Genomic DNA, 17,346 nt, shown 5'->3' with positions numbered 1-17,346 from the left:
AGGGTCAAGTATGTGTAAAAACAGCAGGGTAAATGCACTAACCTGGTGATAACACTCTCCACTTCTTTCTGCATTAGCAAGTTCTTGAAGCTCCTGAGAAGGATCAGCACCAGGAGAAATAATTATCAAGATGGGTTCAATTTCCAGTGTCTCTTTGTACAAACGTTTGAGATTTAGAGGAAGTGGGGACAACTCTTTCAGACCTAAAAGACATATTAAAGAAATTTTAAAATAAAATTATCAGAGAACTATCTATTAAAACTAATTACATAATACTAGTATGTAACAGTAATTAAATGAATTATAATACATACATATTAAAGTTTTCACACTCTAAAATCATTTACCCACTAGTAATAACTAAGATTAATTGAATACTTAAAGTGCCAGGCATTTTACTAAATGCTTTAGAACCTTATCATCTAATCTTTACTACACTACAAGGTATCTTGGTGACTACATTTAACAGGTGAAGAAGCACAGAATCAGCACTGTGGTCTTAATATACATTTTTCTCCCCACAGGAGATGACCCAATTATCCATCAACACAGCTTTTCCTTCCTGTGATAAGAGAGCACCTACTCTGTGCAATGCATATGTGGAATCAGATTTCTACATGGTCTGGTAAACAAGTTCACTGTTATGATAAAGGTTAAAGTTACTTCTTATATGCATGCAGGGGAAAAGTGGTATAGAATGAAAAGAATGTCTAGTTTGCCCAACCAGCATAGCTCAGCATTGACCTATGAACCAGGAGGTCAAGGTTTGATTCTCAGTCAGGGCATATGCTCAGATTTCTGGCTCCATCCGTGCAAGAGGCGACCCATCAAGGATTCTCTTTCATCCTTGATGTTTCTCTCTCTCTCTCTCCCTTCCTCTCTGATATCAATAAAAATGTGTGTGTGTTTTTGTTTTTTTTAATGAGTAGTTTAGAGATAGAAATATATAGCTCTCAGTGTATATTTGGCTAGCCGAGTGACTTTGTGCAAATCATTAAAACATACTGTCTTGGTTTTCTCAACTGTACTTGTGGCAATACAATAAGAGGTATTTTCATTCATTCAAACATTCATTTATTTATGCACAAACTCAATAAACATTCAAGACCAATTCAATGCACTGCCTAATAAAATATATCAAAGTCTTATAACTGTGCATGGCCTTTGATTGAGTAATTTAAATGACAAAAACCAATGTAATAAATAATTTAGGATATGAATGCAGAAGCATGTACAAGGACTTTCGTTTTAGCTGCTGATATTAGTAAATAACTGAAGGAAAGACATCAAGGAGTCTAATTGAGTAATTTCTGGTAGCCTTATAATGGAATTAAAGTTAGAAAAACAGAGATTTACTGAAAGGCAGATTACTCAACAGAGCAGACAACATGATTCCATATTGGAATGTATACACATCTATGGGTCTAAAAAGAATAGAATAATATATTAAAAATATTAACAATGATGATCTCAAACTGATGGAATAACAGGTCTTTATCTTCTATTCTTCTATATCTTCTCATAGACCTCTAATTAGATGTATTGTGTGATAAAAATATGTATATGTATATAGATAGATAGATAGATAGATAGATAGATAGATAGATAAATAGATAGATATTTCCTATAAAATAACTATGAACTAAAATGTATTATTTGGAAAATATATGCTGATATATTTAAAATTTTAAATGTGGATTACCATATCATTTCTTAATTTAACAAATGTAAACTGTAAATTTCATGAAAGCAGGAATCATATCTATTTTGTTCACCATTTTCTATCCAGAGCCTACTATAAGTTCAATTATTACTTCTCTAGTCAAAATTCCACAGAAGAAAAATATAGGAGCAAAATGTTTACAGTTGTTCATATGGAAAATAATACAATAATTAGTAACTAACAATACAAGAATAAACTCTGTTTCACGTTCTCATAACAGAATTTGCCCCACCCTGTATCTGTTCAGTTCATTTTATACAACATTTGAAAGTACTGAAACACTTTGGATTAGAGAAAAAAAATCATGAAAAATATCACACCATTTAAGATAGCACTGGTGATTCATTCATGTCGCTTGGAATTCTCTGTTAGCCATTTACCCCACAAAACTCCAATAAAATCTCCATTGCATTTTAAGTGAACTGATTCTGTATATAATCATTGGTTTCATTAACTCAAGTAATTCTGACTCATGATACCATTATAATTGCAGTGTGAATCATTCAAAACTATTTAATAAAATTAAAGAGCCCAACATCTTCATTGCACTGTGAATTATCATGGTATAAAACAACTTGTAAATCACTGATAATACAATCTGACCATTCCTCTGTGAAATATATCACTTATTTTGAAAGAAAAATAAAGAACTAAAAATAAAGAAATAATGTAAACCTTTAACATATCTTACTTAGATAAAATATTGAGATAGTAAAAAAGAAGTAATTTGCAGTTTAAAAAGAAGAGACTATAACTCCTGCACTTTTCAAGTACCTAAATAAGTGAAGTAGAACATTAATATAAAACTATTATAATACATTACAGGTGGTAGGTATAAGAGATTCATGCTTCCTCATTCATCTCATCTTTCCTAACAAAGAGACTAACAAGCATCAGATGTACAAAATTACTCTTCCTTTACTGAAGAGAAAAGACAAATTTAAAATATACCACTAACATCAATAAAAGAAAGACAATCAGCAATCACTATCTAACTGAATATATTGTATATTAACCAAGTGGGAAAATCCCCTTTAAAAAGGTATACTCAAGTATAAAAAATTTTTAAAAATTTAAAAAATAAATAAAAAACTGTGTTAGACAATTCTAAAGATATCCTTTTCAAGATTCTTATCCCTTGGTTGTTTAATCAAACACTAATCTAGCAACTGCTGTGAAGGGACATTGCAGATGTAAGTGGACCAATTTAATCACTTGAGATCTTAAAAGCAGAAAATTTCCTCCAGCTAAAGTCAAAGTGATGAAGCAGAAGAAAGAAGCAGGAAAGATGAGCCAGAGGAAGAGATCAGAGAGATGTGAAGCATGAGAAGAAATCAATCTGCCGAGGCTGGCTTTAAAGATGTTGGAAGAGGATGACAAACAAAAGAATGCGACTGGCCTCGAGTGACAGAAGTGGAAATGGGCCCCTCAATCCTACAGCTGCATGTTGCTGAATTCTGTGAGGAACCGGAATGAGTTTGAAAATGGATTATTCCCAAAGCCTCCCAATAATAGCCAATACCTGGATTTAGCCTTGGGTGACTTGGAGCAAAGGAACCAGTGAGCCACCAGCCTTTCCTCTTACACATAGACTTCACGAGACAGACTGAGTTATGGAAGCAAGGTACCTGGGACTGGGACGGGTTGCTAGCATGAATAAGAGATTGTAAAACTAGGAAAATTGCAAGGCTCAAAAAAGGCTATTGGTGGAGAACTGTTGAGAAGTTTCTGATTCCTATAGATACTGAAGCACCTTCCAAGAACATGTCTTGTAATACTTAAATACACAAAGCATAACATTTTGCTCAGGACAGTTAATAAAGAATCAAAATTAAATCAAAATTACAAAAGGCATAATCATTGCATCTGGTAACAACTATTTAAAAAAAAGTAATGTTGCAGATTTGGCTAGCACATAAGGCTTGATTTATAGGACTAAAGTGGCATGCCTAAAAGATTTGAGGAATGTTCTAATAACTTAAATCTGTAAATCAAATCTACTTTCATTGACACATTTTTAAATAACTATTTTAAATTTTATAGATAAAAAGGATTGCTAAAACTTAATAAAAATCTTTCCATGTGAGTGATTTTGTGTGTGTGTGTGTGTGTGTGTGTGTGTGTGTTTCACATTTTTTTTCTTTAGTAAGGTATTACATATGTATCCCCATTGACCCCCTCACCTCCCACTCATGCCTACAGCCCCCTGGTGTCTGTGTCCATTGGTTAGGCTTATATGCATGCATACAAGTCCTTTGGTTGAACTCTCCCCTCTTACCTCCTCCCTCTACCTTCCCACTAAGGTTTGACGGTCTGATCGATGCTTCTTTGTCTCTGGACTTGTTTTTGTTCATCAGTTTATGTTGTTCATTATAATCCACAAATGAGTGAGATCATGTGACATTTATCTTTCTCTGACTGACTCATTTCGCTTAGCATTATGCTCTCCAAGTCCATCCATGCTGTTGCAAATGTTAATAATTCCTTTTTTACAGCAGTATAGTATTCCATTGTGTAGATGTACCATCATTTTTTAATCCATTCACCTGATGATGGGCATTTAGGCTGTTTCCAAATCTTAGCTATGGTGAATTGCACTACTATGAACATAGGGCTGCATATATCCTTTCTGAGTGGTTCTTCTAGTTTCTTGGGATATATTCCTAGAAGTGGGATTACTGTGTCAAATGGGAGTTCTATTTTTAGTTTTTTGAAGAAACTCCATACTGTTTTTCACAGTGGCTGCACCAGTCTGCATTCTCTATACTATTCCATTGTTCTATATGTCTGTTCTTATGCAGCAGTGCACTAGGGTTCCTTTTTCTTCACATTCTCGCCAGCACTTGTCATTTGTTGATTTGTTGATGATAGCAATTCTGACAGGTGTGAGATGGTACCTCATTGTTGTTTTGATTTGCATCTCTCAGATGATTAGTGACTTGGAGCATGTTTTCATATTTCTCTTGGCCTTCCTTATGTCCTCTTTCGAAAAGGTCCATTGCCCATTTTTATTGGGTTGTCTATCTTCTTTTTGTTAAGCTTCATGAGTTCCCTGTAAATGTTGGAGATTAAACCCTTATCATTGATATCATTGGCAAATATGTTCTCCCATGTAGTGGGCTTTCTTGTTGTTTTGTTGATGGTTTCTTTTGTTGTACAGAAGCTTTTTATTTTGATGTAGTCCCATTTGTTTATTTTCTCTTTAGTTTCCATTGCCCTAAGAGTTGTATCGGTGAAGATATTGCTTCGGCATATGTCTAAGATTTTGCTGCCTGTGGGTTCCTCTAAGATTTTTACGGTTCCCCAACTAATGTTTAAGTCCTTTATCGATTTTGAGTTTATTTTTGTGTATGATATAATTTGGTGGTCTAGTTTCTTTCTTTCTTTTTTTTGTATGTATCTGTCCAATTTTCCCAACACCATTTATTGAAGAGACTGTCTTAATACCATGGTATGTTCTTACCTCTTTTATCAAATATTAATTGAGCACAGTGGTTTGGGTCAATTTCTGGGTTCTCTATACTATTCCATTGTTCTATATGTCTGTTCTTATGCCAGTACCACGCAGTTTTGAGAACAGTGGCTTTGTAATACAGCTTAATATCTGGTATTGAGATCCCACCTACTTTGTTGTTCTTCCTCAGGATTGCTGCAGTTATTCGGGGTCTTTTTTTATTCCAGATGAATTTTTGGAGAATTCATTCTAGGTCTGTGAAATATGCCATTGGTATTTTAATGGGGAGTGTATTGAATCTATAGATTGCTCTGGGTAGTATGGACATTTTAATGATGCTGATTCTACCAATCCATGAACACGATATGTTCTTCCATCTGTTTATCTCTTCTTCTTCTTCTTCTTCTTCTTCTTCTTCTTCTTCTTCTTCTTCTTCTTCTTCTTCTTCTTCTTCTTCTTCTTCTTCTTCTTCTTCTTCTCTCTCTCTCTCTCTCTCTCTCTCTCTCTCTCTCTCTCTCTCTCTCTCTCTCTCTCTTTTTTTAAGTGTCCTGTAGTTTTCCTAGTACAGGTCTTTTACCTCCTTAGTTAAGTTTATTCCTAGGTATGTTAATTCTCCATATCAGTTGATGCATAAAAAGCATTTGACAAAATCCAACACCCTTTCTTGATAAAAATCCTCAGCAAAATGGGAATAGACAGATTATACTTCAACATAATAAAAGCCTTATATGACAAACCTACAGCCAATATCATACTCAATGGGCAAAAACTAAAACCATTTCTCCTAAGAACAGGAACGAGACAGGGATGCCCACTTTCATCACTCCTGTTCGACATAGTACTGAAAGTGCTAGCCGTAGCAATTAGGTAAGGAGAAGAAATTATCAGCATACTATTTTAACTGTGCCAGACTTTTCATTTCTAACATAGTTCTACAACCTCAAGCAGTTTAGGATAATAAAAATTCATTATTCTTGGATGATTCTACACTTCAACTAAAATACTTTTCATAATTTTCCTTAACATAGTTTTTCCAAAATTTATTGCACAAATGGAAATATGATATAGTTTATTATATCCAAATGAGTAAACACTTTTAATTCTACAGGTAAGATGATCTGAAAGACTTAAAAAATGTATTGAACAGTTTGTTTATAATCTGAAAGATATATAAATTTTCACTTTTTGTTTTAGACAGAGCTAAAATAACTCATTTAGAAGGCTTCTTTTCCTAAGCCTATGGTATATATATATGTTTTACTTTGTCTAAAATCAAACATTTGATTCCCTGCTTTAAATTACCAATCTTGGACAAATGTCTATATGTCTACTGTGCTTTCATAAGAAAACAATACATATAGGATGTCAATTATGCATTAAACTTGATACACATTAGATATGGTCAGATCCAGTACAGAAAAATTTTTTTAACCAAATGGAGATTGTAAAATAAGTAGAATGAAGAAAACATGCTGGTAATCCGCTAAACTAAGGTCAGCATGAAATAACCTGTAGGTTAAACACAAAAGACTCGGTCAGTGGTCTAATTGTGGAAAAGCACCGCCCTTACCCAGAGTCCTGCATGCGAACAGAGCCATGGCACTCTGCAGCCTGTCGGGCCTGAGGGCCTGCACCACAAGAACCTGAAAGTAAAGGTCAGGGCATCTTAAATTAAAAAGTTCCTACAATGGCTTTCCTAACTAAACAATGGTAATGTCAATTAATTAAACAAATGTTTACTAAAATGTGTGAATACTGTCCTAACCGGTTTGGTTCATTGAATAGAGCATTGGCCTGCAGACTCAAGGGTCCCAGGTTCAATTCCAGTCAAGGGCATGTACCTTGGTTGCGGGCACATCCCCTAGTAGGGAGTGTGCAAGAGGCAGCTGATTGATGTTTCTCTCTCATAGATGTTTCTAAGTCTCTATCCCTCTCCCTTCCTCTCTGTAAAAAATCAATAAAATATATTAAAAAATAATAATAATTAAAATTTAAAAAATAAAATATGTGAATATTTATCACTGTTGTATATTATTTACTATCCCTCAAACTGTCACAACAGGATCATACTAAGACCCATCGTTATAGGCAAAATATTACAAAAATCCATTATTCCCTCAAACCTGTCATCAGAATTAAACATCAGCAAGTAATGATCATAGGGTTATCTGCATCTTCAAATAACAAAAAGGCCAAATGCAGGTGAAAATAGGGTACTATAGGTAAGGTACTTTTGATGACAGCAGAACAGAGGCCCAAAAATCTTGCCTAAAATTTTTAATCACCATTTTTATACTGAACCACATATACATTTTCCTAATAAAATTTTTTCTTCTTTTTGTATTTTTAAACATATTTGGTAAAATAGAATTCCGCAAGAAGATACAAAAGGGGCAGAACCACTTCAAGGAAATGAAAGGGTCACTTCTAGAGAATCAGCTCCTGAAGAGCTTTCCAATTCTTAGCCTTTTCTTCTCCAAATCACTAAGGGGGACCCACCAGCAGGTTTCCTCATCCTATTTTGAAATACATGGGGGAGGGGGAAGAAATTCCCATATTCCTGCCCATGAGATATTTTCCTTAGAACGTGCAAAATGAGTAAAGAGCCTATAAAACCTACACCTTAATTTATTTCTGGAAGTGATTTTCTCTATTGCAAAATCACCCTTGGGCCAGAGTCAGAGGGAGTAAGAAAAGCTACAGTGGGAAATACCACATTCAGAAATGTTGCCAGTGACTTTATTATCCAGATAAGATGGCAAAAGCAGAGAAGCTTCCCCAAATGTGCCATGTTAGGGTGATGTGGCACCCCAAGGCAGAGCTTTCACTTATTTATTTATTTATTTATTTATTTATTTTTATTGAATTTGGCTTCTGAACAAGAATAATGTTATAAAGACTTTTATGGGTTTAGATAACTTACCTGCTGAAATAAGGAAACTTTCTTTGCAAGTACAGATGGAAACTCTTGCTCACACATTGAATGATGATAATAAGTACGCCACAGATCTGCATCTTCAAAGCAGAGGGTCTGATAAAGACTGGGGAGAGCAATCTGAAAAATAAGAATAACCATATACAGTGCATTACAAGTCAACATAAGTAGGCATGAACATGTATTACTAAAAGAAAAATACGGAAAATAATTATTGATGGGTATTTATTACCAGTTTTCTACTTTATGTCAGTTTATCTAATCATTTCTAGGTCAGAAATAGTATAATAGACTTAATTAACCCATAATTAAATTACAGAAAATATTTGCAAAACAGTACTAAATCAATACTGTAAGTTAATAAAATCTTTTTTGTTTTCAGTAAAAACATTTGTATTTATCTATCTCTACTTTGTGGAGAAAAGAATGCTTTCATTAAAAACAAGGACAGCCCTAGCGAGTTTGGCTCAGTGGCTAGAGCATCGGCCTGGGTACCGAAGTGTCCAGGGTTTGATTCAGGTCAAGGGCACTTCCTTTGGTTGTAGGTTCCTCCCTGGTCCGAGGTCTGGTCAGGGTGCGTGCAGGAGGCAACCAATCGATGTGTTCTTCTCACATCAATATTTCTCTCTATATTTCCCTCTCTCTTTTACTCTCTCTAAAATTCAATGGGAAAATATCCTCAGATGAGGATTTAAAAAACTAAAATTAAAAATAAATAAATAAATAAGTAAGTAAAAACTTTTTAAAAATACTTTTTTTTTTTTTTAATTTCAGAGAGGAAAGGAGAGAGATAGAAACAACAATGATGAGGAGGAATCATTGATTGGCTGTCTCCTGCATGCCCCATTGGGGCTCAAAGCCTGCAAGCTGGACATGTGCCCTTGGCTGGAATCAAACCTGGGACCTTTCAGTCCACAGCCCGATGCTCTATCCAAACTGGCTAGAGCAAGTTAAAAACTTTTTAAAACTTTTTTAACAAGTGCAGATTTTTAAATTGAGATATAATTGACATATATAAGTGCAAATTTTAAGCAATTCCACAGTGTAAAAGTATGTCAAATTTCATCCTATTTAATAAAGAGGTGATATGCAAATCACCATGGCTTTGTCCAGAAGGACGTCCAGAAGATGTCTGGTCTAATTAGCATATTACCCTTTTATTAGTACAGATTTCATGTAATATAAACACGAATCAAGTATTTAAGAATGCTTTAGCTAAATATCTATATTCATTTCTAATTAATCAGTTACATTGCCTAAATTTCATTATTATAACTTAACAAAATTAATCTTACACAACAGAGAATAAACTAAGCATACTTTAATTTAATTTGTCCAATCTAAAAAATATTTTAAAAAATTTAACCATGCATCTGGTATATAGTAGGTATCCACTAAATAAACAAAAGAATAAATGAATTGGGTTTTACACTAAATGTCAGGGAAATAAAGTTTAATAAGGCAAGGATTCTAATCTCAAGGATCCTAGGAGAAAGGCAGTCATGACAAATCATTTTGTATTAAGTATGGTAGGTGCTGATACAGAAATGTTGCCGAACCAGTTTGGCTCAGTGGTAGAGCGTCGGTCTGCGGACTGAAAGGTCCCAGGTTCGATTCCGGTCAAGGGCATGTACATTGGCAGCTGGTCGATGTTTCTCTCTCATTGACGTTTCTAGCTCTCTATCTCTCTCCTTTCCTGTCTGTGGAAAATCAATTTAAAAAATAAATAAATAAATAAATAAATAAATAAATAAAGGCAAAACTTATTAAAAAGAAATGTTCAAGATGCCATATATACCAATAGAAAAGACATAATGGAGAAATCGGGCAAGAGTCATAGAGGGGGTAATGCTTTGGGTAAGTCCTAAAAAATAATTAGACATTTCACAGTAAAAATAGTCAAAGGGCATTTCAGGGAAAGGGAATAATAAAACTAGCAAATATAAGAAACAATGAAGGTATGGACTGGAAGTAAAACTGAAGAGGCAAATAAAAAATAGATCATATATAATCTTATATGTTATCCGAAAAAACTACGGGTTTTATCCTATGAGTGGTAAGAAACCATTAGAGAGTTTTAAATAGAACACTAACCATACCATAAATAAAGTAAAACACAAAGGATAGACTAAATTGGAGAGGTTTGAGATTAGAAGCAGGGTCTAATTACTAAATCAAGTTGAATAATGACAGCCAAAACTAAAGGTGACTGCAAGGATGGAGAAGAGGTGGGGATGAGAGATATATAAAAGATAAATAGAAGTGAAAGAGTGTTAATTTGAAACTATTTTCAACATAAGTACTATCCTGCATCTCATTACTGATCCTGAGTTACTGTACATACTAGAGGCCCAGTGCATGAGTTCATGCATGGGTTGGGCCTTCGGTTTAGCCGGTGATCAGGGCCAATAGGAGCCATCTCACGCAGTCCCAATCGGGACCAACTGGGGCAGCCAGGCAGGGGAGGGACTGTGGGAGGTTGGCTGTGGGAGCAGACTAACCACCAGGGGGCAGCTCCTGCATTGAGTGTCTTCCCCCAGTGATCAGTGCACGTCATAGCAACCAGTTGTTTGGTCATTCAGTCATAATGGTCACTTAGGCTTTTATAGATAGATATAGATATAGATTAGATATAGATATAGATATAGATATTTAGATATAGATATTTAGATATATAGATATATGTAGATAGATATATGCTTCCACCTAGCATATTTGAGAACCATATATATATATATATCCTTATATTCTCTATCAGTATACAGTAGGGGTGTCGAACTCAATCAGAGAAGGGGCCAAAATCTAAAATCCAGCCTAAATCGCGGGCCGAATGGTTTACTGAACAGTCATAAACTGACAATGTCATAAACTGACAGCAGAGTGCAGTGATGACAGCGCGGTGCAGGCCACATTGCAAGGCCTGGCAGGCTGGATTTGGCCCGCGGGCCTTGTGTTTGACACATGTGGTATACAGCATAAAACCAGTGCAATGTAAAGACTCAAGATGTATATGTTGAATGAAAAATTTAATTAATTGTTTAATAATGGGTTAAAGAATTAATTAGAATAATTCTTTGATATTCTTTTACCCAGAGATTTTTGTCATATTCACAGAAATATAAATATTAAATATGAATAAGTAGCAAATAAAATATATATATAGAAATAACTCCAAGGTAAAAAATTTAAATATTCCACATAGTAGAAAATAAATACCTTCAATGTTGCCACTGCCCAGCTTCTTTCCTGATCTACCCAAGATGGAAGCTGATCGCGTATTCTTTGTTGAGAGTCCTTTAATAAGAGCAATTATTTTCCTTGGTATATTAGATAAAACTCAGACAAAACAATTCAACAACTAAGTTTATAAACACTATTTTAACAGTTCATTCTATGTATTATTTATTTACATATTTTACAAATCAATATTGTAAAATTCTGTATTAGGTATAGATAACCATTTAGACAAATGTGTCAATGTAAGAAAGGGCCAAACCTGTAAGATTTTGTATGATTGTATTCAAGCCAAACTGACGACAACAACCTGGATACAAAAATCTCAATGAATTGAGAAAATGCTCCAGAGAATGGCAGTTTGCATTTATTTACACATTATAATTAAAGGAGGAAACTTTTAGGGAGTTACATGAAATTCACTGGTGATAGACTAGGGAGGTGGGAGAAAGCAAAGCAGGGAAATCTCTGAGATTGGATAAAGAGTGAAACAGAGAGACACACACTTCATTTACATTGGTAGGCAGAGGACCTTTAGCAGTTCACATTTACAGCACACAGAGAGGAGTTCTGTGGTCTCTCTCCTCTCTGGTGGGAGAGCGTGCCCTGAGGGTCTGGAGAAAAGGGATTACTCTAACAAGAGTTATCTTAGATGCAAAAAGACAACAGACAGCCGATACCGGTTTGGCTCAGTGGTAGAGCCTTGGTCTGTGGACTGAAAGGTCCCGGGTTGGATTCGGGTCAAGAGCATGTACCTTGGTTGGGGGCACATCCCCGGTAGGGGGTGTGCAAGAGGCAGCTGGTCGATGTTTCTCTCATCGACGTTTCTAGTTCACTATCTCTCTCCCTTCCTCTCTGTAAAAAATCAATAAAATATATTAAAAAAAAAAAAAAAGACAACAGACAGGCTCAGTAAAAACTGACTTTTGTCAAGAAATACTGGCCTAGGACATGACTACCCAACATGACTTGCTTTTAGTTAGGAAGTTTTAATTTCAGAGCATCCTATGTGGTTACTTTAGGTCTCTGAATTTGTAAGGCCTGCCATTCAGTTTGGCTTAAATAAAATCCTGAGCTCGTCAGGTTTAGTATGTGGTCCCTTTTTCATCCACAGTTGCATTCATTTTCTTTGTGCTTAACCCGCTGTAAAACCTGAGAAAAAACTCAAAAGTAATAAGAAACTGGCATAATATGTTACTTTTTTTACATCTTACATTTCAGATATAAGCTAGGTTTTGCATTACAGTCTAGGTATGGTCCTTTGAAGAGTGATATTACCCATTACATGTTCAAACAGAAAATTACTAGTCAAAAATCTGAATTTTAATAAAGTTAACAAAAGTTTTAAAAGTAATTTTTAAATTTGTTACATATAAAAATTTTTCTAGTTATAATACAAGATTTGATTTTCTTTGGATTATATAAGCGGTCTTGGAATAAAACATATAAAAACATATGTACTAAAAAAAGAAACTATATTGATTTTAGTATTTAATTATTATCATTCTAAAAAAAAATTGTCTTCAAGGACAAAAAAATATATACTTAGGTCCACCTATAGAAGGGCAATAGAGACAAGGACATAATCTTATAACTGAAGTAATTACAACAATACTAATTTAAAACTTCTCTGAAGCAGATATTTCATGAAATCTAAGCCAGAACAATTTTCCCTAACATTAGGACAATTTTATTATTTTTCACTTACAGCTTTCCGCAACATGTCTCCAACAACCACACCTGTAAACGTATCCCATTCCTATTGAATAAAAATATGACAAACACAAAAAACATAAAAATACTAACCAATTAACAAAGTTTTCTTAATAACCCTGTAATGTATGGACATGTAAAACAAAAGCAAAAACAAACAAACAAAAAAACCTTTCACATCTTCACATTTCTAGTATAATATTGACATTATGAATATTGGTGCATTAATATGAAATCTAGAAATGATTTTATTAAAACAAAAAACTGTATTACATGAGTCTCAATATCTAAAAATGTAAATCTCATGTTCAATGAGCATTTGTCACTACCTATTAATTTTTCCTATTATAGGCCATCTCTCACTAATAAATCAGCAATAAGGTGCACCAAAAGTATAAATATTATGTATGTTGGGAAAAAAATAGAAAAAAGTTTTTCCGTTAAGTTATCTTTTCCAACAGATAGGGAGAAAACTACCATATTCCTTTTTTTTTTTTTTTTTCTTTATAATCCTCGGAATCAAAATGATCAGCTGTTAAGAAACCCAGCCCTCTAAGAAAATCTGTCTTTACCCTGGGTTCCTCCAATCAGATAATAATGGGGCACTACCATATTTGTTATACATTGGTCAGTAAATAAAGCCAAAACATATTAAAAAACGAAAGCAATATGGAAACACTTTCAAACTAACACACTCCCTGCCTTCACCCACCCGGCTCACTCATTCTTCTTCCTAACATTATGTAATAGGAGTCAAAGAAATGTTCTCCTTTCCCAAAGATAATTGATTCACACTGCAGAAGAAAAAAAAAATAGGTATTGTTAAGTCTTACAAAGTGTGAAAGATATTGATCACAGTGAAAAACATTAACAGCAGGAGATTAAGACATCACAATTACTAGTAGAAATAAAAGAAAGTCAAGTTAATAAATTCAAGATAAATATGTAAGTCAGAGCATGTGGAGGTAAAAACAAAAATCAAACATAGGCCTACATTTTTTAACTACTTTAATGAGGGAAACACAATTAAAACCTGGTCAGGTAGGATTAAAGATTATTAGGTCAAGGTTGCACTGTCCCTCCCTAACTAATGGACTCTCACTTTATGATAATGGCATAATGAAAAATGCAAATTTTTAAAAATTAGTTAGCTCTAGCTTGAAGGAGGTTCTTTTCAAGTTTGAGAGGGGGTATATGGCAGTCCAGAAATGAAGTCATAGACAAAGAAAATAAATTATACATTAGAAGATTAACATAAACCTGCAGGCTCAAGGGAGCTGCCCACTCTTTGATTCCCACCTGTGCCTCTGAGCAAGCCAATGAAGATAATAAATAATGTAGCATACAGGCAGTCCTCAGGTTATGTCGGACTTGCCGTTAGTTGTTTTGTGGTTACATCACCATCTCCCATTTATTTATAAAAAGAAAAAATCCCATCATTTCAACGTATGTACATATGTGCTTTATGTTTTTATTATTTATTTACCACAAGTAAAGGTCAGAAATTGTTATCTTGCTTTTAAATTCGTTTCACTGTTTCCCTTCATTACTGCTGCTTATGTGCTCCATGTGAGTGATGGAGGTGCTTATGTAGGTGGCTTCTGACTTAAGGCGAAAATACATTACGTAGGAAAGGCTCTCAGATCCAAAGTAACCCGAGGAAAAATGTACCCATATTCTTTTTTTAAAATATTTATCAGTTCCACTGCTTAGACCAGGAATATAAAAAGGCTAATTCTTCTGGTGTCCTGAGTAAATGGACAGGGGTTCAGAAAAATCGATGCAGTGTGGTTAAGCTACTTGTATTTCTCTTTCTGCCTTACCATCACTTCAGATTATCGGCCCCCTTAGAGGAGAGTAGAACGTTCAGCACCTTACACTAAATTTCTAGCTTAGTAAAAAAAATTAATAGGTTGATCTATAATTTCTACCCTAAAGTAATTTCTGTTCTATGTGCACATTACTAAACTTCTATGTAACTATAATATTTCCTCCTTTACCATTCACTTACATTTTCTTGAAAATGTTCAGGATGCATGCCGCGGACAAAATGCAACGCGAACATCAACTGATCAGCCTGAAAGGAATAGCAGATGTTATCTTGCTTTTTCTAAATTAGTGGTTTTGGAAAAGTATAGTCCTTAAATTTTGGTTCCAAAATAAGTATTCTGTCTTCAAAATATTTTTATCAATATAAGAATAACATTTACATAGAACAACACTTCTAAGTTGGGGATGGGGAGGATAGAGAAAGTGCTAAGGATTATCATTTACATCTCATTAAAAATAAAACAGATTTATTTGACTAGCAGAAATCCAATTGTGATGTCTGAATTAGTCTTTACTAACCAGATCATTTTTTAAACCTCTCATTCTTGCATTAGTAACATCCGAGCTGTGATTGTGTATATTTAAATGCTCCTGAATAATCTATATACTGTTAAATCAAGATATTTTATTCCTAGAAATGCATGCAAAGGGATCATGAATGTATTCTTAGATAAGAAATAAGAATATTCACTGCAGCCTAGCCAGTGTTACTCAGTGGTTTGGATTTACCTATGAACCAGGAGGTCACAGTTCAGTTCTCCGTCAGGGCACATGGCTGGGTTGCTAGCTCCATTTCCAGTAGGGGGTGTGCGGGAAGCAACTGATCAATGATTCTCTTTCATCATCGATACTTCTATCTCTCGTTCCCTCTCCCTTCCTCTTTGAAATCAATAAAAAATATTTTTTTATAAAAAAGAATATTCATTGCAAGATTGTTTACAGTAGAGAAAGAACTGAAACAACTGAATGCTCAAAAATCTATCATGAAAAATATTCTAATCAAAATGGCATAACCCATATTGTGAAAGGAGGGGGAATTTGTTAATAAACATATATGGATATACTAGAGGCCTGGTGCATGAAATTTATGAAAGGGGGGGGTAGTCCTTCAGCCCGGTCTGCATGCTCTCATAATCCAGGACCCCTTAGGGGATGTCTGATGGCGGGATTGGGCCTAAACAAGCAGTTGGACATCCCTCTTGCAATCGGGACTATTGGCTCCGAGCTGCTGACCTGTCTGCCTGCCTGATTGCCCGTAACCACTCTGCCTGCATGTCTGATTGCCCCTAACTGCTCGCCTGCCTGCCTGACTGATGGCCTTTAAGTGCTCACCTGCCTGCTTGCCAGATCACCCTTAAACATTCTCATGCCTGCCTAATCGCCCCTAGCCACTCTGCCTGCCTGATCTCCCCTAAACACCTCTGCCTCGGCCTGCCACTGTGGCTTCATCTAAAAAGATATCCAGAAAGCCATTCAGCTGTCCAGTCTAATTAGCATATTATGCTTTTATTATTATAGATATCTGCAAAAATTTTGGAAAAATAGATATCAAATTTTATCACTGATTTATTTTTGAGATTTTAGTCTATTTTTATTTTCTTATCTTAGGTGTTTATACTTTTAAGCTTCCTAAAATAAGCTTATATTATTTCTGTAAGAAAAAAAAAACAAGAAAAAAAAAAAACACAGAAAATGTTTGTTTTGAAAAAAAACATTTATTGAAGAGCCATCTTTCAAAGTTTTAATCTAAAGATTTTATTTGGCCTTTCCCATATTGTAAATAATACTTTATACCTAATATATGTTTATGATTATAAATACAGATAGAGATAAGTATAAAAATATTAAGATACAGTATATAACAGTATATACAAAAAAGACCCTCCTGTAAGTACTAGCAGTAAGTGATCTCCTTGCCTGCATGAAAATCACCCCTCTGTAGGACATATAATGTCTTGAATAATACAATACAAAAGAATTATTTTATAAAAGTATGTGTTGTATATGCTTGTAAATACATAGCAAATACTCACTAGATAACTATTAAGCAAGTAAATGAAAACAAACATATTTACAATAGTGAATCACTGAGTAAAAAATATTCTCAAAATATAAAAACTGGAAGCAGATGGCCATCAGTCAGGTGTGCAAAAAAAAAAAAAAAAGTTACAACCAACTACCATCTGCATGGAGTAGCTACCATTTGACATAAATACTATTTTTTAAAAAAGGGAGATGGATAGTGTTCTTAGAAATTAGAAGATCCATGATTAGCTGGATAAGCCACTATGATGCTTATTTGATAAATTAATGGATACTTAAAATGATTATAATAGCAGCCTTAATCTAAAGTTTAAAAAAATGATTACAATAAATAATAAATATGTTACTTTGAAGCCTTTATCACTTAATAACATAGATAATTCTTTATTATAGATATAGATGTAGATATACATA

General features: G+C 34.3%; 1 protein-coding gene across 3 annotated transcripts in view; it reads right to left on the bottom strand.

Moving 5' to 3' along the window:
• DYNC2H1 (dynein cytoplasmic 2 heavy chain 1) overlaps window positions 1–17,346 on the bottom strand; it is a 245,015-nt gene that overhangs the window by 74,695 nt on the left and 152,974 nt on the right. For all 3 annotated transcript variants that reach the window (XM_084893697.1, XM_084893698.1, XM_084893699.1), the window contains 6 exons: window positions 15,071–15,136; window positions 13,055–13,105; window positions 11,329–11,406; window positions 8,101–8,232; window positions 6,748–6,820; window positions 43–203 (listed from right to left, as the gene is read on the bottom strand). In XM_084893697.1, coding sequence (XP_084749823.1) covers window positions 43–203; window positions 6,748–6,820; window positions 8,101–8,232; window positions 11,329–11,406; window positions 13,055–13,105; window positions 15,071–15,136 — 561 coding nt within the window. The remainder of the gene's footprint in view (window positions 1–42; window positions 204–6,747; window positions 6,821–8,100; window positions 8,233–11,328; window positions 11,407–13,054; window positions 13,106–15,070; window positions 15,137–17,346) is intronic.

Source organism: Pipistrellus hanaki (assembly GCF_964339955.1).
Source record: "Pipistrellus hanaki genome assembly, chromosome: 9".
Lineage (NCBI taxonomy): Eukaryota > Metazoa > Chordata > Mammalia > Chiroptera > Vespertilionidae > Pipistrellus > Pipistrellus hanaki.
This window is presented reverse-complemented; position numbering and strand designations above follow the sequence as displayed.